The sequence below is a fragment of the Scyliorhinus torazame genome, chromosome 19, assembly GCF_047496885.1.
Source record: "Scyliorhinus torazame isolate Kashiwa2021f chromosome 19, sScyTor2.1, whole genome shotgun sequence".
NCBI classification, from domain to species: domain Eukaryota; kingdom Metazoa; phylum Chordata; class Chondrichthyes; order Carcharhiniformes; family Scyliorhinidae; genus Scyliorhinus; species Scyliorhinus torazame.
The window spans coordinates 77,024,530-77,049,737 of NC_092725.1; the positions used below are offsets into that span (position 1 = coordinate 77,024,530).

At 55.6% G+C, this 25,208-nt stretch overlaps 1 protein-coding gene across 3 annotated transcripts in view; it reads right to left on the reverse strand.

Moving 5' to 3' along the window:
- The window catches only part of fbln1 (fibulin 1), a 345,473-nt gene that overhangs the window by 192,414 nt on the left and 127,851 nt on the right, over positions 1-25,208 (reverse strand). For all 3 annotated transcript variants that reach the window (XM_072484570.1, XM_072484568.1, XM_072484569.1), the window contains exon 6: positions 12,736-12,837. In XM_072484570.1, coding sequence (XP_072340671.1) covers positions 12,736-12,837 — 102 coding nt within the window. The remainder of the gene's footprint in view (positions 1-12,735; positions 12,838-25,208) is intronic.

Below are 25,208 nucleotides of genomic sequence, written 5' to 3' on the forward strand. Positions count from 1 at the left end.
GGGCGGGGGCGGGATTCACGGCGGCCAACGGCCATTCTCCGACCCGGCGGGGGGTCAGAGAATGACGCCCCAGAGGTCCGGTCCTCCACCATGCTGTCTCCCGCTGCAGCTTCAGCCCAAGCCTTCTCTGTCTTTCTGTTTCTGTCTTTACGAGCTCTTCTAGTCCTTCTCTCCATGCACCGATGTGGGAATTCAGTACACGATTGCCTCTGTCTTTAGTTTAACAGTTCAAGTCTGGTAGAAAATCGGGGTAAAAGGTTCAAAAGTCCGACCCGAGTGGGAGCCTCCAAATGTGTGACTTACTCCTTCATAGCCGCCACAGGAAGTCCCACAAGTAGGCTTTAATTAACACTGCATTGAAGTTGCCGTAAAAAGGCCGTAGTCGCCACATTCCGGCACCTTTTCAGGTACACGGAGGGAGAATTCAGAATGTCCAAATTACCTAACAAACACGTTTTCGGGACTTTTGGGAGGAAACCGGAGCACCCGGAGGAAACCCATGCAGACATGGTGAAAACGTGCAGACTCCGCACAAACAGTGACCCAAGCCGGGAATCAAACCTGGAACCCTGGAACTGTGAAGCAACAGTTCTAGCCACTGTGATACCGGGCCGCCCATCCTGAGGTGGGCGAGACAGATCAAGCCGAGTAGCTGGGAAGGACACAGAATCCAAGGCAATCAGGACATTGGGATGTGCTTGGCAAAACACAGGGCACAATTTAACCAGGTGAAATCGGCCCTGTACAGAAACGGGTTAAGATTCGGAATGCTGTTCCCAGTCAGGCTCTGGGTCACGTTCCAGAATAAGGGACATTATTTCAACACCCCGGCGGAGGCGGACAAGTTTGTTCGGTCAAACGGCCTGGACAAGGAGCAGACAAGGCAGCGTTGAAGGTGAAGCAGAGGAGGAAAGAGAGAGAAAAATAAATCTAATGGACATATTATATGTTTGTGCGGGACTGTGCTGTCTTGCTTTGATCAGAAAGACTGGGTCACAGAGAAGGGCGAAGACAGCGGAACACAGATGAGGGTGAGGCCTAAGCAGAGGGAGCAGACAGACAGTGAGCATAAGATAGGGGTAAGATCAGTCCCGGGAGAGGCACCACCATACTAGCAGGGATAGCTGGCGCAGCAAGAAAAGCAGCAAGGGGAGGTCGCGGCGCACCTCCCGGCTGGGAAGGAGTGTCTGGCTGGGTGCTGGGTGGGGGGGGGGGGCACGGACCACAGGGACAGGGAGGGTGAACACTAAGGAGGAGATGGGGGAGGAGGCGACACGGGAGGGGGGGACAGTAAGGGGAACAGGGGGGGAAGGAACACAAAAAGAACATGAAGGGAAGAAAAGGTTGTTTTTTAGATTGGCTTCATTAGATAAGGTGCAGAGAACAAGATGGCGCTGCAGCAGCCAGTCTGGAGGGTCCCTAAACAAAGGGAAACCTCGGAGTGCAGGGGTGCAGCCACATGGCGTACACGCAGTTGGCAGCCATGCTGGATGCCCCCTGAACAAAGGGAAACCCTGGAGCACAGGGGCCCGGCCTCATGGTGAGAATGGTGATCGTGGCCATTTTGGATGACCCCCCTAACATAGGGAAACCCCAGAGTGCAGGCGCGCGTCCACCACGTAAGTATGGTTGACCCCGCAGGAAGGGGGGACAAAACACCCCCACCAGGATTCTCACTTGGAATGTCAGGGGACTTAACGGCCCAGTGAAAAGTTCCAGAGCCTTCGCCCACATAAGAAATTAGAAAGCCGATAGTCTTCCTGCGAGAGACACACCCAAGTGTGAAGGTCCGACTACAGGTAAGGAAGGGCTGGGTAGGACATATGTGTCACTTGTGTTATGGGACAAGGGCTAGGGGAGTAGCCACACTGAATAGCAAAAGGATGGTGTTCACGGCGACAAGGAGTTATGAACCAAGGGGGGTGGTATGTCATGGTTAGCGGTGTCCTAGACGAGACACCAGTAGTTCTGGTAAATGTGTACCCTCCCAACTGGGACGACACGGACTTCATAAAAAAGGCCATGATGGAAATCCCCGACACCGACTGATCATAGGGGGCGACTTCAATTGCGTACAGGACCCACGAACGGATCGGTCAAACCCCAAAACGGGGAAAAAGACAGGCATGGCTAGGAAACTGGGATCTTTTATGGAGCAGATGGAAGCTGTGACATTATAAGAAATGTACAGATGACAAAGGATTAATGTAATGTCGTAGATAACCACTAGATGGAGCTGGATGCAGATAAAGCAGTGACTCCATAAGAGCATAAGACTCAGGAGCAGAATTAGGCCACTTGGCCCATCGAGTCTGCTCCGCCATTCAATCATGGCTGATATTTTCTCATCCCCATTCTCCTACCTTCTCCCCATAACCCCCTGATCCCCTCATTAATCAAGACTCACAGATCTCTGGGATAGAGCTGGAGAGGAGAGCTAGAGAAAGCAGTGGTAAAGAGTGCAGTACAGTATTAGATAGTGTCGTTGAGTATAGATTATAGGAAGGAATTCTCGTTCTTTTTGCCAGTACATAAAGTATACACACATGTTGACTTCTTTGCAGTCGGGAAATCGATGCTTCCAGAAATAGTAAGAGCGGAATATTCTGCGATAGTCATTTACAAATTATATGGACACCCTGTGGTCTTATAGGTATTATGGTACCTGATAGGCTAAAGCACCATTGGTGGAAACTGTATGCTTTCTATTGGTTAGAATGTATGATAGCTCCGCCCTGCTAGGCGGGGTATAAGAACCCGTGCCACCCCAGTAGCCTTCATTCTGTACCTGAGCTGCTGGGGGAAATATCAAGCCTATTAAAGCTTTCACTTGGACTACAACCTCGCTTTAGTGGTCATTGATCGTGCATCAATTTAATAAGCTAGTTTTTTAATAAGAAAGGATGGAGCTCCGAATCAAGCCGGAGTGTCTGCAACGTAGGCGAACTCAACAGTAATCTTTAAGCACTGGCTGGCGTGCTTTAAAGGGTATCTCGGGACGGCCGAAAACGCACCCATGTGAGAGCAGAAACTGCAGGTCCTGCACTCAAGGGTGAGCCTGGAGAGTTACACCCTCATCGAGGAAGCGGAAGACTTCGATGCAGCAATAGAGCTGCTAAAAGGACACTATATTCGCCCGGTTAACCAGGCCTACGCTCGGCACCTATTTGCAACAAGGCGACAAACCAACGGGGAATCGCTGGAGGAATTCTGCCATGCACTCCTGGTTTTGGGAGGAAGCTGCAGCTGCCCGCACGTTTCGACGAGCGAACACATGGAACTCTTAGTCCGGGACGCTTTCGTGGCAGGTATGCTATCTTCACAAATCCGCCAGCGTCTGTTAGAAAAGGACACCCTGGGTATCAGGGAGGCACGGGCCCTTGCAGGCTCCCTGAACGTGGCCTCGAGGAACGCCCGCGCTTACGTTCCCGACCGCGCGGCAGCCCCCTGGGCAGCGTGGAACCCCTCCGGCCGACCCCGAGACTTCCCCCATTCCCCCACAGGCCTGCGCTGCAAGGCGGCCTGGCAACCCCGGGGGGCCCTGCTGTTACTTTTGCGGGCAGGCCAAGCACCCCCGCCAGCGCTGCCCGGCCCGCGCAGCCACCTGCAAGGGATGCGGCAAAAAGGGCAATTTTGTGGGGTATGTCAGGCCCGTGCGGTTGCCGTGGTCTCCAGTGGCGAATGTGGACCGCAACCACAAACTTCTCCACAGGCCCCATGCGGCCAGCGGTTGCCGCCATCTTCATATTCCAGGGCCACGTGCGGACCCCGGGCGCCGCCATCTTGTTCAGCGGACGCCACGTTGGGGGGATGGGCGCCACCATTTTGTGCACCCCCCGCCATGTGTGACCAATGGGAGCCGCCATCTTGGATGAACCCCCAGGACCCCAGCTCGGCTGACCATGCACTGCCCGAAGAGAACTCTCAACTGCTGCGATTAGCCTCGGTGACTCTGGATCACTCTCGGCCTCAAACACTCTCAACTGCTACGATGACCGTATTCATCAACAGGCACGAGACGTCCTGCCTAATCGACTCTGGGAGCACGGAGAGCTTCATACACGCTGACACGGTAAGGCGCTGTTCTCTCCTCATCCACCCCATTAATCAAAAAATCTCCCTGGTTTCCGGTTCACACTCAGTGGAGATAAAGGGGTTTTGTGTAGCAAACCTCACAGTCCAGGGAAGGGAGTTCACAAATTTCCGTCTCTACGTCCTCCCCCACCTCTGCGCGGCTACACTACTGGGTTTAAACTTCCAGTGTAACCTTCAAAGCCTGACCTTCAAATTCGGCAGCCCTATACCCCGCCTTACTGTCTGCGGCCTCGCGGCCCTTAAGGTCGACCCGCCTTCCCTGTTTGCGAACCTCACCCCGGATTGCAAACCCGTCGCCACCAAGAGCAGACGTTACAGTGCCCAGGACCGGATCTTTATTAGGTCAGAGGTCCAAAGGCTACTGAGGGAAGGGGTCATTGAAGCCAGTAACAGCCCCTGGTAATGGTGGTAAAGACCGGGGAGAAGCATAGGATGGTCATCGACTACAGTCAGACCATCAACAGGTTTACGCAGCTGGACGCGTACCCTCTCCCCCGCATATCCGACCCGGTAAACAGGATCACGCATTATAAGGTCTTCTCCAAGGTGGATCTCAAGTCCGCCTACCACCAGCTCCCCATCCGTACTAGTGACCGCAAATACACTGCCTCCGAGGCAGATGGGCGGCTCTATCACTTCTTAAGGGTTCCCTTCGGTGTCACCAACGGGGTCTCGGTCTTCCAGCGCGAGATGGGCCGAATGGTTGACCGGTACGGTTTACGGGCAACATTACCGTATCTCGATAATGTCACCATCTGCGGCCATGACCAGCAGGACCACGACACCAACCTCCGAAAATTTCTCCAGACGGCTAGCATCCTTAACCTTACATACAACAAGGATAAATGCGTGTTTAACACCGACCGCCTAGCCATCCTCGGTTACGTAGTGCGAAATGGAGTTATAGGCCCCGACCCTAAACGCATGTGCCCCCTTATGGAGTTCCCCCTCCCTCACTGCTCCAAGTCCCTGAAACGTTGCCTAGGGTTTTTTAGCTACTACGCCCAGTGGGTCCCCAACTACGCGGACAAGGCCCGTCCCCTGATCCAATCCACAGCTTTTCCCCTGTGGATAGAGGCCCGCCAGGCCTTCAGCCGCATCAAAGCAGACATTGCAAAGGCCACGATGCACGCCATCGACGAGTCCCTCCCCTTCCAGGTCGAGAGCGATGCGTCCGACGTAGCTCTGGCGGCCACCCTCAACCAAGCGGGCAGACCCGTGACCTTCTTCTCTCGTACCCTCCATGCTCCTGAAATTTGCCACTCCACAGTCGAAAAGGAGGCCCAAGCCATAGTAGAAGCTGTGCGACATTGGAGGCATTACCTGGCCGGCAGGAGATTCAGTCTCCTCACGGACCAACGGTCGGTTGCTTTCATGTTTGAGAATGCACAGCGGGGCAAGATAAAAAACGACAAGATCTTGCGGTGGAGGATCGAACTCTCCATCTACAACTACGAGATCTTGTATCGTCCAGGGAAGCTAAACGAGCCTCCTGACAGCCTGTCCCGCGGCACATGTGCCACCGCACAAGTGGACCGCCTCCGAGCCCTCCACGAGGACCTCTGCCACCCGGGGGTCACTTGCTTTTTCCATTTTGTCAAGACCCTCAACCTGCCCTACTCCATCGAGGAGGTCAGGACAGCCACCAGGGACGACCAGAGAAAGCGCACCTGATAAAAGCTTCCTATCCCTTTGAACGCCTCAGCATGGACTTCAAAGGCCCCCTCCACCGACCGCAACACGTACTTCCTGAACATGATTGACGAGTACTCCCGGTTCCCATTCGCCATCCCCTGCCCCGACATGACCGCAACCACCGTCATCAAGGCCCTCCATAGCATCTTTGCACTGTTCGGGTTCCCCGCTTAAATACATAGTGATAGGGGGTCCTCCTTTATGAGCGACGAACTGCGTCAATTCCTGCTCAGCAAGGGCATCGCCTCGAGCAGGACAACCAGTTACAACCCCCGGGGTAACGGACAGGTAGAGAGGGAGAACAGAATGGTCTGGAAGACCGTCCTACTGGCCCTATGGTCCAGGAACTTCCCAGTCTCCCGCTGGCAAGAAGTCCTCCCGGAATCCCTCCATTCCATCCGGTCACTGCTTTGTACGACCTCGAAGGCAAGCGTTTGGATCAACACCATCAAACACCTCACGAACGTCTCCTTGTCTTCCCTAGGAAGTCCTCCTCTGGGGCCTCGCTCCTGACCTGGCTGGCAGCACCCGGACACATCCTACTCCGCACAAGTCGGACCCGTTGGTCAAGAGGGTCCATCTGCTCCATGCTAACCCCCAGTACGCCTACGTGGCGTACCCCAACGGCCGACAAGATACGGTCTCCCTACGGGACCTGCCACCCACCGGAATCCCACGCACATCCCAGCCACGAGTCCCACCCTCCCCTCCACCGCAGCACCTTACAGGAGGATCGGTCCTTCCGCTGGCCCTGTCTAGGCCCCCCCACCCACCGACGCCCCCCGCAGGCCTTCCCTTCCCAGGTCAACCGTTTTCCCCACCAGCGCCGTCTAGGGGTGCCGAAGCTGCCATGGAGATCGAAGTAATGCTCCCAGAGTCACAGACGCCCGAGCCTCCACCGGAGTCACCACCGAAGCTCCGACGATCACAGAGGACGACCAGGGCCCCCGATCGACTGATTGCTTCATTTTAAATGGTAGACTGTAAACTGTAATCTAATTGCTCCGTTTTAATTGTAAACTGTAAATATAAACCATCAAATGTACATAGCTATCAGAATTGTAAATAGTTACTAAACACTGTACGGAGGTGTTACGGTACCTCCATAACTAATTATACCACGTTGCCATGTTTTGTAGTTTCAGGCCACCACCCCAGCCGGACTCTTTTTTAACAGGGGGTGAATGTGGTATTATAGGTATTACGGTACCTGATAGGCTAAAGCACCATTGGTGGAAACTGTATGCTTTCTATTGGTTAGAATGTATGATAGCTCCGCACTGCTAGGCGGGGTATAAGAATCCATGCTGCCCCAGCAACCTTCATTCTGTACCTGAGCTGCTGGGGGAAACATCTAGCTTATTAAAGCCTTCAGTTGGACTACAACCTCACTTTAGTGGTCATTGATCGTGCATCACACCCAAAAAAGACAAAGAGCCAATGAAATGCGGATCATATAGACCCATTTCACCGCTCAATGTGGATGTGAAGATACTTGTAAATGTCCTGGCTAAGAGACTGGAGAACTGCGCAGCAGAGATGGTCGGGCTTTGTCAAGGGTAGACAGCTAACTGCAAACATCAGGCAGCTGCTGAATATAATAATGACCCCATCCGGGAAGAGAACACCAGAGGTGATCGTCCCCCTGGACACAGAAAAGTCCTTTGATAGAGTCATTGAGGTACTGGTTTGGGCTAGGGACAGTGTTTACCTTATGGGTGGAACTCTTGTACAACGCCTCGAAGGCGAGCGTTTGGATCAACACCACCAGCTCTGAATACTTCCAGCTGCACAGAGGTACCAGGCAGGGATGCCCACTGTCCCCGCTCCTGTTCGTCCTGGCATTCAAATCCCTGGCGATTGCTCTGCGAGATGCGAAGGGCATCCGGAGAGGAGGCAGAGATCAGAGTCTCATTCTATGCGAATGACCTGATCCTCTACATCTCAGACCCACAGAATGCCCTGAAAGTAATCTTGAATCTCCTGGAAGAGTTTGGCACCTTCTTGGGCTACAAACTCAACCTGGGCAAGAGCGAGGCTTTCCTGGTGAACCCCAATGGGGAGGGACGGAGCTGGGGGATCTACCATTCAAACTAGCCCAAGTAAATTCCACTACCTGGGGATCCAGATAGGCCATGACTGGACACGGATCCATAAATGGAACCTGACCAGTCTGGCGGAGGAATTTTAAAAGGATCTACAGAGATGGGATGCACTCCCGCTTTCCCAGGCAGGGAAGGTGTGGACGATCAACATGAACATGCTACCGAGGTTCCTCTTCCTGTTCACCCCCAAGGCCTTTATCCAAGGGATAGACAAAATTATCATGGCGTTTGTGTGGGGGGGGAAAGAACCCAAGGATCCCCAAGTCTACACTGCAAAGGAGGAAAAACATGGGTGGCCTGGCCCTTACAAACCTGCAATACTACCATTGGGCAGCCACAGCCGAGAGGGTGAGGGGATGGAGATGAAAACCGAACACGGAATGGGTGAGGCTGAGTCCTCCTGCAAGGGAACGACCCTCGCCATGGCAGCAATTCCACCCCCTCGGCAAAATTAATATACTGCCCAGTGGTGGTAGCCACATTGAGGACATGGAACTAAATGAGGCAGCATTTTGATTTAACTAGGATGTCCTTCATGGTCCCATCTGCGATAACCACAAATTCCCACCAGTCATGCTTGACGCCACCTTTAAAAAATGGGGGACGCTAGCGATCAGGGACTTTTATATGGGGGACAGACTTGCGACCCTAGGTGAACTAACGGAAGAACTGGAGCTACCAGAAGGACCGGAGCTCCGGCACCTACAAATGAAACACTTTCTCCGCAAGGAGACAATGAGGTACCGTAGAGCCCTGAGAGACACTTTACTGGAGGAACTTCTAATCACGGATAGTAAGGGGACATCTATGGACGACTACTAGAAAGGGCAAGGAGACCATTGACAGAGCTGGGCAGAAATGGGAGGATGAACTCGAGACGGAAGTGGGTTGGGGACTCTGGAGCGAAGCATTAAGTAGAGCCAATTCCACCTCCTCCTGTGCAAGGCTAAGCCTCATAAAGTGGTGCACAGAGTTCACCTAACTAGAACCCGAATGAACAGATTTTTCCCGGAGGTGGAGGATAAATTAGAATGGTGCCAGGGAGGCCAAGTCAACCACGCCCACATGTTCTGGGCCTACCCCAGATATGAGGGATTCTGGACACCCCACTTCGAGGCAATGTCCAAGGTTATGGGGGTTAAGGTGGAGCCCTGCACGAGTGTGGCAGTCTTCGGGGTTTCGTACCAGCCAGAACTATATATGGGGAAGAGGGCCGATGCCCTGGCTTTTGCAATCCTGATCGCACGCGGGAGAATCCTGCTCGGTTGGCGATCAGCAGCACCACCCACAGCTGCAGATTGGCTGGCAGATTGGAATTTCTCCACCTGGAGAATATCAAGTACACCATCCGAGGGTCGGACAAGGGCATCCACAAAGCATGGGGGCTATTCATCAACGTGTTCCAAGACCTGTTCAAAGCCAATAGTGATTAGGAAAGGAGGAGGGGAGACCGAGGCGGACAGACAGGAGCACACAAAGCAGAGAGGAGTGGGGAGGGGGAGGGAAGGAAGAAATCTGGGGGAGTAGCACAGAAAGATATGGGAAAAAGAGGGAGGAGGGGAGGGGAGGGGGCAGAGAGCCCATCCGGCTTATTTAAATACCTGGACGGCAGATTCACCAGCCACGCCTGGGAGACCTCACCAGAGCACTGTTTAGTACTGATTCACATAAACATGGACCAGGCTTAACAGCACCTGGGGAGGGTCACCCAGGCCATTTGAGATTTGAGATGCCCGGGTGGTCGTGGCAAGACGGCTGACTGGCACTGCCAGGGAGCTAGGCTGGCAGTGCCAGTATTCAGGCCGGAGTGGGGGGGCCTTCCCCAAAGTTGGGGGGGTGAGAGGGAGGGCACAAAAACAAGGGGGGGGGCTGCTGCTGAAAGGGGGAAGGGAAAAATCGGGGCACCCCATTCTGCAAGGAGCCTTTCCTGCTGACAAGATCAGCTTAATCACCCCTTACATTCCTTTTATCTTCTGTCCTCGACATCACTCACCTGAGGAAGGAGCTGCACTCCGAAAGCTAGTGATTCGAAACAAACCTGTTGAACTTTAACCTGGTGTTGTAAGACTTCTTGCTGTGCCCACCCCACTCCAACACCGGCATCTCCACATCACCACATCTTTGTCACTCTCCACCTATCTCTGGCCCGCTATCCAGCCCCACCTCTCCCCCCCACCCCCCTCCCTCCTCTCCCCCCCCCCCCCCCTCCCCATACTACAGTATAAATCTGATCTCATTTCCATTTCTCTCTAGCTTTGACAAAGAGTCATCCAGACTCGAAACTTCAGCTCCCTTTTCTTTCCACAGGAGCTGTCAGACCTGCTGAGATTGTCCAGTATTTTCTGTTTTTGTTCAGATTCCAGGATCTGCAGAAATTTGCTTTTATTTTAAAATATGTCTATCCCAGCCTTAAATATAATCAACAATGCAGCGTCCACAACACTCTGGGAGTTTTTTAAAAAATTCATTCAGGGGATATGGCACCGCTGGCTGGGCCAGCATTTATTGCCCATCCCCAATTGCCCTTGAACTGAGTGGCTCGCTGGGCCATTTCAGAGGGCAGTTAGGAGTCAACCACATGGCTGTGGGTCTGGCGTCACATGTCGGCCGCTCCAGGTAAGGATGGTAGATTTCCTTCCCTAAAGGACATTAGTGAACCAAATGGGTTTTTACAACAATTGACAATCAATGGTTTCATGGTCATCATTAGACTCTGAATTCCAGATTTTTATTGAATTCATATTTCACCATCTGCCTTGGTAGGAATCGAACCCTGGTCCCTAGAGCATTACCCTGGGTCTCTGGATTCCTAATCCAGTGACAATATCACTACCCCAACACCTCTTCAATTCCAAAAATTCACAACCCTTTGAGTACAGCAATTTCTCCTCATCTCAGTCCGAAATGATCTACCCCTAATATTGAAACTGTGCCTCCTTGTTCTAGATGCTCCAGCCAGCAGAAACAACTTCTGTGTCTATCCTGTAAAGCCCTTTCAGAATTTTGAATGTTTCAATATGATCACCTTTCATTCTTCTAAACTGCAAACAATTTAGGCCCAATGTACTCAGCTTCTCATATGGGACAACCCTCTTATCCCCTGGACCAATCTAGTGGAAGGAAGTTAGTATACAGGTACAGCTAACAATTAGAAAGGCAAAGTGTTCATTGGCCTTCATTGCAAGGGATTTGGAGTATGAAAGTAAGGAAGTCAGTAATGCTGCAACTGTATAGGATTTTGGTAAGACAACATCCAGAGTACTTTATAAAATTAAAATACTGCGGATGCTGGAAATCCGACATAAAAACAGGAAAGGCTGGATAAACTCTGCAGGTCTGGTAACATCTGTGCAGAGGGAAACAGAATCGACGCGTCGAGACCATTTGAAAAAGAGCGATATGGACCTGAAAAGTTGACTCTGTTTCTCTCTCCACAGATGCTTTGTACAACTTTGGTCTCTCTACCTGAGGAATGATTTACTTGCTCTGGAGGGTTGCAATAAAGGTTCACTAGATTGCTTCTTGGAAGGAAAAGGTTAGACAATAGAAGAGATAGAATAGAATGGGCCTATACTCTCTAGAGTTTATAAGAATGAGAGCTGATTTCAACGTAGATGCTGGCAGATTACTTTCCCTAGCTGAAGAGTCTAGAATTAGGGGTCATAGTTTCAGGAGAAGGCTCATCCATTTCAGATTGAGGTGGGAAATATTCCTTCATTCAGAGGGTTAGAACCTTGGTCTCAGGGGCCTGTGAATGTTCATTTGTTGAGTATATTCAGGGTTAAGATCAATATACCTTTGGACTCCAAGAGAATGAAGGAACATGGGAAGTGGACACGAAATTGGAGTTGAGGTCAAAGATCAGCCATGATCATAAAATGGTGGAGCAGGCTCAAGTGGGAAATGTGACCTACTTCTGCTTATGTTCTTGTTATTATAGTTCAACCACATCTTCCTCAGGTAGGTATGTCTAAAGTTCATTCAAGGTCTTTTGTTGAGATGTTTTCAATATCTTCATATCAATATCTTTCGATGCTTATATGCCTATATAAAGTTTTTTTCTCCCCTTCCCCTATAGCACCACTGGATATTGCTCATTTGCAGTGCTGGCTCTCCCAGTACTAGTGCTTGGAGCATATTGTACATATATAATTAACATCAAATGAATTGCAGTCATGGTTGTGTCATTGTGGTGAGGCAGTGGTCAGCAACAATCCTGTCTCAGAGGATAACTCAGACCTTAGTTTTTTGTCTGAGTAATACTGCTGTCAAAAAATATTAGCACTTGGATTTGGCTTGATCAGAGATGGAGGTGGTCTCACATTATTTTACGTAAATTTATTTGTAGCTGAAGAAAGGTTAATGTAATCAAAGCAAATAAAAATCAGAAATACCTGAGACGATTACTGTATGCAAACCAGTAACTATAAAATTATAGAAACTTAGATCATAGGAGGTGGTCATTCAGTCCATCATACCTGTACTGGCTCTTTGAAAGACCAATCATCCTTAATGCCAGTGGGCAGCATGGTGGCACAGTGGTTAGCACTGTTGCATCACGGCGCCGATGACCCAGGTTCCACCTCGGCCCCAGGTCACTGTCCATGTGGAGTTTGCACATTTTCCCTGCATGGGTCTCACCCCCACAACCCAAAAGATGTGCATGGTAGGTTAATTGACCACGCTAAATTGCCCCTTATTTGGAAAAAAAGAATTGGGTACTCAAAATTTACCCCCCAAAGAATCATGCTTAATCCCATATAAAATTATCTATGGAATCAGTTTCCATCATCTTTGTAGATAGAGCATTATCGACTAGGAAAAAATATAACGCCAATACCTTCACATGTGATTTTGTCCTCCATCAGCTTGTAGCCAGGATAGCATGAGCAGCGAACGCTGGTACCTGTGTCAGTGCACTGGTGTTGGCAGGGTCCGCCTCCTGAGGAAGATATTGGAAGCAAAGAGATTTTTTGAAAATTTAATAGGCTTTCCTCTGATATCACACATGCTTTTATTCTATTCATACAGTAGGTCAGAGCATAAAACTTCATTTCCCTGTACACATTTTGGCAGCATGACAACTTCAAGTTAGAAATGTGAGATGATGGGTGTGATTTTCCCACTGCGTTGCGCCTGGCGCCAATCCCATTGTATCAGGTGCATAGCAAGAGAGGCCAAAAATGGGTTTTGCCCAAGTGCCGAGCCACGTACGATGCACCTGCTGGGCATGATCCAGATCAAAATATTTAAATGAGTCATTAGACCCATTTAAATATGCACTGTCCATTTGAGGCTCTGCCAGCTCCTGGTATTCACCGGCCCAAACGGCGAGGCCAGAAGCCATGGCAAATTATACTCGTCTCCAAAAATAGAAACCAGGGGCGAAATTCTCCGTTATCGGCGCAAAGTCCACCGATCGGCGCAAAAAACGGCGCAAATCCGACCTGCGTCACGCCGCAAAAATCGTCACAAAGTCTCTGGCCCGAAATGGGCTAGCAGCGACGCGACGGGATCCGCGCTTGCTCACGTGGTTCACGCCGTGCAGCGTCATGCACGCCGCATGGCGTGACGGCTCATAAGGACGCGCTGCTCCCCCCCACCCGACCGGAACACCCGACCGGATGGCCGGCCGCCGCTCAGCCCCGAGGTTCCAGTCACGGGATGTGGAGGCGCTCCTGGGTGCAGTGGAGCAGAGGAGGGAGGCCCTGTATCCCGGGCACGGCCGCAGAGTTGCCCCACGCCACAGCCGGCGTCTGTGAAGGGAGGTGGCAGAGGCCGTCACCGCTGTGGCCCTAACACCACGGACAGGCACCCAGTGTCACAAGAAGGTGAACGACCTCGTCAGAGCAAGCAGGGTGAGCCTCCCCCCCCTGCCTGATATCCATATCCCCCATCCCCCATATCCCCCCTCCCCATATCCACCATATCCCCCCCTCCCCCATATCCACCATATCCCCCTCCCCAATATCCCCCCTCCCCCATATCCCCCCTCCCCATATCCCCCTCCCCCATATCCCCCTCCCCCATATCCCCCTCCCTCATATCCCCCCTACCCCATATCCCCCTCCCCCATATCCCCCCTCCCCCATATCCCCCCCTCCCCCATATCCCCCCTCCCTATATCCCCCCCTCCCCGATATCCCCCATATCCCCAAGTGAATCCAGCCCTAACCTTAACCTCTGCAATACACGCGCAACCGATGGCGTGCATTCATATACCTGTCTAACACTGTTGCCTTTTACCCCTGCCACCGCCCCCCCCCCCCCCCCACCCCCCGCCACAGGAGAAATGCGCACACAACACCAGGGAGCATGTGAGGACTGGAGGAGGCCCCGCTGATGAGAGGCCACTGACCGAACACGAGGAAAGGGCCCTGGAACTGGCTGGCGGACCTGAGGACCGGGAGGTTGCTGATGCAGAGGTCGGGGGCGTACTAGCAAGTGAGCCACCGACATCCTGTCCCCATATCCCCCCCTCCCCTATATCCCCCTCCCCCACATCACCTGATCACTGCCTGCGTGTCTAACCATGCATGCTTCATTGTGTATCGCAGGAGCAAACGTCGAGGCACCCATCCCCGCAGATGCAGACCGCCCGCAGGATGCCCCTCGGAGGCCACGGGAGACGGAGAGACCAGGACCCTCCGGCATGCGACGCCCGCAGGATGCCCCTCGCACACCACGGGAGACGGAGAGACCCGGACCCTCCAGCATGCGACGCCCGCAGGATGCCCTTCGCACACCATGGGAGACGGAGAGACCCGGACCCTCCGGCATGCGACGCCCGCAGGATGACCCTTGGAGACCACGGGAGAAGGAGAGACCTGGAGCAACAGGGAGACGACGCCCCCGTCACGTGCGGTGCGACGACGCAGGCGTGTGCCACCCAGCGACGAGAGGGGCAGCCACAGGCCCCCGTCACAGCCGAGCCAGGACACCACTACCCAGGACACCACTACCCAGGACACCACTACCTAGGACACCACTACCCAGGACACCCCTACCCGGGACACCCCGACCCGGGACAGCACTACCCAGGAAGACGAAATACCGGACAGTGACACAGAGTGGATGGGTGAAGACGAACCCCCACCCCAAAGTGCCATGGACTCAGAGTGGGACGAAGAGCATGACACAACGCCACTGCTGTCACCAACACCCTCCACCATCGCAGAAACACTCACCTCGGTTGGGCACTTTAGTTATGAGGCGTCTGGTACACTCACTGGTGCGCACAACACAGCCATCCCGGTACAGCAGGTGGAGGTAGGAGCAGCAGAGGGGCCGGGCGGTCGGAGGGCAGCCCAGCCCAAGCGAACATCTGCCGCCCAGATGGATCCCGGGTTTCTGGAGTTACCACACCCACCCATAGATCCGATGCAACCACCGACCCGGAGACGAGCGAAGAGGGTGACGGCCGGCTTGCGCGGCTGCAGTCGCAGGTGGAGGAGTCCACCCGCGTCCAGGAGCTGGGAGTGGTGCCGGTCATACGTGCCACCCAGGCCGACACTGCACGGACGGCGTCCGCGGTGGAGGCAATGGGTGCAACGGTGTCAGACATGGGGAACGGTTTGCGAGGCCTGGGGCTTTCCGTGCAGGCGGCGTCTGTGGCCCAGGACATGGCTGCCCTCTCACAGGAGGCCATGAGCCAGTGCCAGCGCCAGATGGCAGAGGCGCTCAACGCCATGGCCCAGTCTCTGCAGGCCATGGCCCAGTCTCAGCAGGCCATAGCCCAGTCTCTGCAGGCCATGGCCCAGTCTCAGCAGGCCATAGCCCAGTCTCAGCAGGCCATAGCCCAGTCTCTGCAGGTCATCGCTGCGGGCATCGGCGCCATTGGCCATGTGCGAGCCGGCATCGCACAGTCACAGACAGGGTTTGCCAATCCCCTGGGCTCCATGGCTGCAAACCTGCAGACCCGTCAATACCAGCACGGGCTTCCAGGACTGGCAGCGCCAGATGTCGGGGGGGGCGTCGGATGGCCAGTCCGTTCGCATCCCCCACCCATGTAGAGGCCTGGGGGCCATCGGGCACCCCGAGGGAGGAGGAGGTGCTGTGGTCCGTCCCGGGTCCCCCTGTAGGGGAGGTCCCGGAACACCGCGACACCTCGGACTCCCCCCCTTCCGTCCCAGGTGCATCGGGTGGGCAACGGGCAGGACAGGCTGGCAGCTCGCCATCCCAGTCGCCTGGGCCGCAGCCTGGCCCATCTAGGCCACGACACCCCAGGAAACGGCCGCCAAAGGGATCCAGTGTCAGAGGGCAGGAATCACAGGAGTCCACCTCCAGTTCTGCTGTACCGTCTGGGGAACCACGTAGACGTAGTCAAAGGGCCCGTAAGGCCAAACAATTAGACACTGAGTAAGTTGGCACGGGTGCAGGGCACAGATGAGTTTTAGGGGCTAGGGCACGTGCATGAACTCCTTTGGTTATTAAAGTCAATGTTACGCCTACAGAAGCTGCCTTTGTGCTCTGTCCAAAGCGTGCGGGGGTGTCATATACATTGAGCGCAAGTGTGTGTGTGTGTGAGGAGTGGTCTTACCTCAGCCCCAGGTGAGTCTTCCCTTTCCCCCTGGGCCGCCATCAACATCCCCCGGGCAGAGGACGGGACCGTGCGCTGCAGTGTCACAGCCGCATGCAGGGATGGTCCGGGTGGATGGTGGTACTGTGGTCATGGGTCAGACATAGTCCAATGATGTGGAACCAGGAGCTCATCGCAGGGCAGGTTGTCATCATCCTCCATGGCCTGCATAGACACGCGTCCACCGGCAACTGTGTGAGCCCGGCCGTTGTGCCGCAGGTGGATCGGCAATGGGGGGGGGGGGGGATGTGCATGCGGGTGGGGTGGGGTTGGGGAGGGGGGTGAGGGTGCTGTGTGGGTGGGTGGGTGGGGGTGTGGGTGGTCGGCTGTTGCCATGGTGTGCGGTCTGTGGCCATACTACCCGATTCCCACGCCCATCTAGTCAGTGAAGCGGGCGGCTATCAGCCTGTCCCGTGCCCGCTGGGCCAGCCGGTAACGGTGGACAGCCACCCGCCTGTGTCTAGCCCGTCTGCCCTGACCATTGCCCCCATCCCCCTCATCTGGGGAGGACTGCGCCTCTTCCTGCTGCTCCTCCACTCCGCCCTCCTCTGCCTGCGGCACATCGCCCCTCTGCTGGGCTATGTTGTGCAGGACGCAGCACATCACAATGATGCAGCCGACCCTATCTGACCGATACTGGAGGGCGCCCCCAGATAGGTCCAGGCACCTGAAACGCATCTTCAGCACGCCAAAGCACCTCTCTATCACTCCCCTTGTCGCTACATGGGCATCATTGTAGCGGTTCTCCGCCTCATTGCGTGGCCTCCGTATAGGCGTCATCAGCCACGATCGCAATGGGTAGCCCCTGTCGCCCAGCAACCAGCCCCTCAGCCGGGGATGGCGTCCCTTGTACATGCCGGTGATGGATGACCGCGACAACACGTATGAGTCGTGTACACTGCCCCGGGTAACGGGCGCAGACGTGCAGGATCATCATGCGGTGGTCGCAGACCACCTGTATGTTCATCGAATAGGTCCCCTTCCTATTGGTGAACACGGCCCTGTTATCTGCAGGTGGCCGCACGGCGACGTGCATCCCATCAATCGCGCCCTGGACCATGGGGAACCCGGCCACGGCAGAGAAGCCCACGGCCCGGGCATCTTGGCTGGCCTGGTCCACAGGGAAGCAGATGTAGCGGTGCGCCATGACTTCTGTCACTGCCCCGATGCACTGATGCACCGATGTCTGCGATATGCCGGACAGGTCCCCACTCGGTGCCTGGAATGAAGCCGTTGCATAAAAGTTCAGGGCCACCGTAACCTTGACGGACACGGGGAGAGGGTGTCCCCCGCCAGTGCCATGCGGTGACAAGTGTGCCAGCAGGTGGCAGATGTGTGCCACGTTTCCCGCCTCATCCGGAGTCTCCTCCTGCATTCCCGTGAGGTCCTGGTATGACTGCCGGGGCCGGTACACACGGGGCGCCCTCGGGTGCCTCCGTTGCCGTGGGTCCGCGACGTCCTCCTCCCCCTCCTCGCCCTCCTCGTCCTGTCGGTCAGGTGTCCCTCCAGCCTGGGCGGCTGCCGCCTGCCCTCTGCGGCAGCCTGCGCCGCCTCTCTGGCACGCTCCTCCTCCTCATCCAGGGCAACATAGACATTAGCGGCTGCCGCCACGGCGGCCAACATCGCATGGATGATCGGAAAACATGACGGCCTGGTTTGGGGGGGGGGGGGGGGGGGGGGGGCGGGGGGGGGGGGGGGGGGGGGGCGGAGACGACGACATGTCCGCTCCTCCCCCCCAGCCAGGTGGCATGGACCGCATGGGTCCAACTGTTGGAGGCTGGCACCTGGCCAGGTGGACCAGCTCACTTGCCGTCGCACCCCCCCCTCCCAGGCACGGGCCCCCCATCCTCCTCCCCGGCATGGCCCCCCTCCCCCATCCTCCTCCCCGGCACGGCCCCCCACCCATCCCCCCTCCCCCTCCCCGGCACGGGCCCCCCATCCTCCTCCCCGGCATGGGCCCCCCATCCCCCTCCCCGGCACGGACCCCATCCTCCTCCCCGGCATGGGCCCCCCCATCCTCCTCCCGGCACGGCCCCCCATCCTCCTCCCCGGCACGGCCCCCTCCCCCCCCATCCTCCTCCCCGGCACGGCCACCCCCCATCCCCCTCCCGGCACGGGCCCCCCAACCCCCTCCCCGGCACGGACCCCCCCATCCCCCTCCCCGCACTGGCCCCCCATCCTCCTCCCCGGCACGGCCCCCCATCCCCCTCCCCGGCACGGACCCCATCCTCCTCCCCGGCACGGGCCCCCCATCCTCCTCCCCGGCACGGGCCCCCCATCCTCCTCCCCGGCACGGGCCCCCCATCCTCCTCCCGGCACGGGCCCCCATCCTCCTCCCCGGCACGGACCCCCCATCCTCCTCCCCGGCACGGACTCCCCCCCCCATCCTCCTCCCCGGCACGGACCCCCTATCCTCCTCCCCGGCACGGACCCCCCATCCCCCTTCCCGGCACTGACCCCCCTCCCAGCATTCCCCCGGAGCCCAGTCCACTCTAACCACCCCCCCCCCCCGCCGCACACACACACACACAACCCTACACACACCTCTCCCCACACATTCAGACTGCGGCCACGCCATCGCCTGCCCAGCGGCCAACCCCCCAGGCCATCACTCACCTCCACGCTGGTCGGCGTGAACCTGGAGCACAGGTTGACGCCGATTAAAAGGAGGTTTGATTTACGTCGACGGGACTTCGGCCCATCCAGACGGGAGAATATCGGCAGGCCCAAAATCGGCTGCCTTGCGCCCACCCGTGCCATTCTCCGACGTCTGCGGCGCCATTAACGCCCCGCCGACTTTTCTCCCTTCGGAGACTTCGGCAACCGGCGGGGGCGGGATTCACGGCGGCCAACGGCCATTCTCCGACCCCCCAGTGGGTCAGATGTGATGGCCACGCCAGGCGGTGAGAGTGGGGGGGGGTGCGCTTGAAGGCCATTAGAGCCCCTGGGTGGTCGGGGTCAAGGCCTGGCACCCTGGCAGTGTCAACCTGACACCTTGGCACCCTGGCACCCACTTCAGGGGTGCCAGGCTTGTACTGCTGGTGTGACAGGGCCAGACCCTGTTTGGCAGTTTAGCATTGTCAGGGTGCCATGGGACATGGCCAAGGGGATGGGTCTAAAGGGGGGGGGGGGGTAGGCCCATGTAAGGGAGGGAAGTGATATAAACAGTGGCGGGTGAAGGAGGATTATGAAGGGTGGGCAGGGTGACAAGGGTGCCTGAAACAGGAGGTGGCGACAGCCCAATGCCGACGAGGATGAAGGGTCACCCTCATGCCTGGGCGGTATTGGGGCGGTGGGGGAAATGGGGGGGAGATCACGTGGACATTTTGTGATGGGGTGGAGGAGGCTGTCCCTCCGGTGTCGAGGGTTGGGGTTGTTGTCCATGTCAGTAGGGGTCATGATGTCCGTAGGTGGAGAGTGTGGGGGACCCTCAACATAATTTTAAGGTCTGGGCACCCTTCGAAAATGTGCCCCGATCTCCGAGGAGCCAGCCCTGCCGGTGTCTTTAGTTCCCCACTGTAGAAAATAATTCTAAGTGTGACATTTTTCAGTGAGAAACTCGCCAAGCTCCAAAAAAATGACTAAGTGTCGATGAATACAGATTTGGATTGTGCCCAAACACCCGATGGGAATCACCCCACGAAACCTGCCCAAAATTATATTTTTGGGGAGAATTGCACCTGATGTATTTTGAGACTAAAGCTGTCCAGAAAACAGCAACTAATTACAGGCCACAAATTCAACTCTGTAATAACCAGTTTTTCAGCACTAGGGGGGTGCTGTTTTACCTCAAAAATGACGTTATCAAACAATTCCGGTGCTAGCCATGCAGATGCCATTTGAGTGATGGTGTAAGCAGGGGCACAGGAGCATGCGCCGTAAGTGTGTGGAGTGGACAGATCATAAAGTTGATCAGTGTGTAACACTGGTGATGCACGATTAATTACACAAAGACGAGAGTGGCAGCAGGCAGGGAACTACCCCCGTACCTATAGTACAGGGCCTTACCACAAAGCACCTATATATACATCAGTGGTGACTGCCACAACTGGTTTGCAACATTGCTGCTATTTCTGAGCTCAACATTCCAGCTAATGCTTTCTCTTAACCGTCACAGCTGAACATGATCAGCAGTGGGAAGGACCCGCCTAAAGTCATCATTAACTATTTTCAGGTTAGTTTGATAATTGATTGCTATTGGTTCAAGCATAAGAGTAGCGAGGCAGTAATTAAGCAGGTTGGATTTGTCTTGTTTTTTGTGGACAGGCTGATGCACGATCAATTACAATCAAAGACGAGGTTGTATCATAACTGAAGGCTTTAATTGACTAGAATTGTTCCCCAGCAGCTTCGGTACAGAAAATGAGGGCTGCTGGGATGGCATCGGTTTTCTATGTACCAAACAGCCAATGGTAAACTCCTAGGTTTAACCAATGGTCTTCAGCCTCTCGGACTGTAATACCTGATAATACCACATTCACCCCCTGTTAAAAAGAGTCCAGTGGTAACAATCTCATCTAACATGGTATGATCAGATATGGAGGTACCGTGATACCTCCTTACAGAGTTGTCGAGAATATTTACATGCAGTGTTCGTTTACAGTTAAAGTTACACTGAAGCAATCAGTCGGTCGGGCGGCCTGGTCGTCCTCCTGGATTGACTGGGCTTCGGTGGTGATTCTGGTGGGGGTCCGGGTGTCTGCGACTCCGGGAGCGTGGCTTCGGACTCCATGGCAGTTTCGTCACCCCTAGGCGGCGCTAGTGGGGCAAACGGTTGACCCGAGAGGAGGGTGCCTGTAGGGTGTGTCGGTGGGTGGGAGGACCTAGGCAGGAGCGGCGGGAGGACTGACCCTCCTGTGAGGTGCTGTGGAGGGGCGGGGGGGGGGGGGTAATGGTTCGGGTGCACGTGGGGTCCCAGCGGGCACCAGGTCTCGAAGGGAGACTGTATCTTGCCGGCTTTCAGGGAACGCCACGTAGGCATACTGGGGGTTAGCGTGCAGCAGGTGGACGCTCTTGACCAATGGGTCCGACTTGTCCGTCCGCACATGCTTCCGAAGCAGGATGGGTCCGGGTGTCGCTAGCCAGGTTGGGAGCGAGGTCCCGGAGGAGGACTTCCTGGGGAAGACAAGGAGACGTTCATGAGGTGTCTGATTGGTAGTTGTATAGAGCAGAGACCAGACGGCGTGGTGGGCCTCCGGGTGGACTTCTTGCCAGCGGGAGACTGGGAGGTTCCTGGATCATAGGGCCAGTAGAACGTCTTCCAGACCGTTCCGTTCTCCCTCTCTACCTGACCATTTCCCCAGGGGTTGTAACTGGTCGTCCTGCTGGAGCCCCTGTTGAGCAGGAATTGACGCAGTTCGTCGCTCATAAAGGAGGACCCCCTATCGCTGTGTACGTAAGCGGGGAAACCGAACAGTGTAAAGATACCCTGGAGGGCCTTGATGACGGTGGTTGCGGTCATGTCTGGGCAGGGGATGGCGAATGGGAACCGGGAGTACTCATCAATCACGTTCAGGAAATACGTGTTGCGGTCGGTGGAGGGGAGGGGGCCTTTGAAGTCCCTGCTGAGGCGTTCAAAGGGACGGGAAGCCTTGATCAGGTGCGCTCTCTCTGGCCGGTAGAAGTGCGGTTTGCACTCCGCGCAGATTTGGCAGTCCCTGGTGGCTGTAGGGCAGGTTGCGGGTCTTAATGAAGTGGAAAAAACGAGTGACCCCCGGGTGGCAGAGGTCCTCCTGGAGGGCTCGGAGGCGGTCCACTTGTGCGGTGGCACATGTGCCGCGGGATAGGGCATCAGGAGGCTCGTTTACCTTCCCAGGACGGTACAAGATCTCGTAGTTGTAGGTGGAGAGTTCTATCCTCCACCGCAAGATCTTGTCCTTTTTTATCATGCCCCGCTGTGCATTATCGAACATGAAAGCAACCGACCGTTGGTCAGTGAGGAGAGTGAATCTCCTGCCGGCCAGGTAATGCCTCCAATGTCGCACAGCTTCTACTATGGCTTGTGCCTCTTTTTCGACTGAGGAATGGCGAATTTCGGAAGCATGGAGGGTACGGGAGAAGAAGGCCACGGGTCTGCCCGCTTGGTTGAGGGTGGCCGCCAGAGCTACGTCGGACGCATCGCTCTCGACCTGGAAGGGGAGGGACTCGTCGATGGCGTGCATCGTGGCCTTTGCAATGTCTGCTTTGATGTGGCTGAAGGCCTGGCGGGCCTCCATCGACAGGGGGAAGGTTGTGGACTGGATTAGGGGTCGGGCTTTGTCTGCGTAGTTAGGGACCCAATGGGCGTAATAACTGAAAAACCCGAGGCAGCGCTTCAGGACCTTGGGGCAGTGAGGAAGGGGGAACTCCATAAGGGGGCGCATGCATTCAGGGTCGGGGCCTATAACTCCATTTCGCTCTACGTAGTCGAGGATGGCTAGGCGGTCGGTGCTAAACACGCATTTATCCTTATTGTATGTTAGGATAAGGATTTGAGCGGTCTGGAGAAATTTTCAGAGGTTGGTGTCGTGGTCCTTCTGGTCATGGCCGCAGATGGTGACATTATCGAGATACGGGAACGTTGTACGTAAGCCGTACCGGTCAACCATTTGGTCCATCTCTCGTTGGAAGACTGAGACCCCATTGGTGACACCAAAGGGAACCCGTAAAAATTGATAGAGCCGCCCATCTGCTTCGAATGCAGTGTACTTGCGGTCACTAGTACGGATGGGTAGCTGAAGGTAGGCGGACTTGAGATCCACCGTGGAGAAGACCTTGTATTGCCCGAGCCTGTTTACCAGGTCGGATATGCGGGGGAGATGGTACACGTCCAGCTGCGTAAACCTGTTGATGGTCTGACTGTAGTCAATGACCATCCTATGCTTCTCCCCGGTCTTTACCACCACTACTTGAGCTCTCCAGGGACTGTTGCTAGCTTCAATGACCCCTTCCCTCAGTAGCCTTTGGACCTCTGACCTGATGAAGGTCCGGTCCTGGGCACTGTACCGTCTGCTCCTGGTGGCGACGGGTTTGCAATCCGGGGTGAGGTTCGCAAACAGGGAAGGCAGGTCGACCCGCGAGGCGAGTAAGGAGGGGTATGGAGCTGCCGAATTTAAAAGTCTGGCTTTGCAAGTTACATTGGAAGTCCAACCCCAGGAGTGTAGCCGCGCAGAGGTGCGGCAGGACATAAAGGCGGAAATTGTTGAATTTCCTGCCTTGGACAATGAGGTTTGCTACGCAGAACCCCTTTATCTCCACCGAGTGTGACCCGGAGGCCAGGGAGATTCTCTGGTTTACAGGGTGGGTAACAAGTGAACAGCGCCTTACCGTGTCGGGGTGTGTAAAACTTTCCGTGCTCCCAGAGTCGATCAGGCAAGACGTCTCGTGGCCGTTGATGAAGACCGTCGTTGTTGCTGTTGCGAGTGTCCGAGGTCAATTTTGGTCCAGAGTCACCGAGGCCAGATGAAGTAGTTGCAGGTATTGATCGGGCAGCGTGTAGTCGGCTGAGCTGGGGGCTTGGGGCCCCATCCAAGATGGCGTCTCCCATGGGTCGCCCATGGTGGTCGGAGATGGACAAAATGGCGGCGGGGATGGACAAAATGGCGGTGCCCATCCGTCCAGCGTGGTGATCGGGGGGCAAGATGGCCGTGCCCGTGGGTCGCACGTGGCCCAGGATAGTGGGGTGGCGGTGAGTGCTGGCTGCCTGGGGCCCGAAGGGAGGGTTGCCGCGGCGGTCCGGAGTCGCTGGAGACTGTGGCCATGGCTCGTGCCTGGCAGACCCCCACAAAGTGGCCCTTCTTGCCACACCTTTTGCAGGTGGCGGTGCGGGCCGGGCAGTGCTGGCAGGGATGCTTCGCCTGCCCGCAGAAGAAACAGTGGGGCCCGACGGGGTTAGCGGGCCGTCTTACGGCGCAGGCCTGCAGGGACAGGTGGAAGGTCTGTAGGGCTGCCGCTGCGGGATGCCACGCAGCCCAGGGGGCCACCGCGCGATCGGGCGCATAGGACTGCGCATTTCTGGAGGCAACATCCATGGACCCTGCCAGGGCCCGTGCCTCTCTAAGTCCCAGGGTGTCCTTTTCCAAGAGTCTTTGGCGGATCTCTAAGGAGCTCATACCTGCTATGAAGGCATCCCGGATTAAAGGTTCCGTGTGCTCGCTCCACGAAACTTGCGGGCAGCCACTGTTTCTGCCCAGCACCAGTAGCGCACGGTAGAATTCCTCCAAAGATTCCCCGGGGCTTTGCCGTCTAGTTGCAAGCAGGTGACGTGCGTGGACCTGATTTACAGGGCGGATATAATGTCCTTTCAGTAGTTCGATCGCAGCATCGTAATCCTCCGCCTCCTTGATGAGGGTGAAGATCCCAGGGCTTACCCTTGAGTGCAGGAAATGTCTCCTGAGGGGGTGCCTCCGGCCGTCTCGAGGTAGCTTTTAAAGCACGCCAGCCAGTGCTTAAATATCGCCACCGAGTTCTCCGCGTGGGGGCTGAGCTGTAGACACTCCGGTTTGATTCGGAGATCCATCCTTTCAGCTTAAGTGTAGTCGATTAAATTGATGCACGATCAATTGCAATCAAAGACGAGGTTGTATCATAACTGAAGGCTTTAATCGACTAGAACTGTTCCCCAGCAACTTCGGTACAGAAAATGAGGGCTGCTGGGACGGCACCGGTTCTTATACACCGCCTGTCAGGGCGGGTCTACGTACCAAACAGCCAATGGTAAACTCCTAGGTTTAACCAATGGTCTTCAGCCTCTCGGA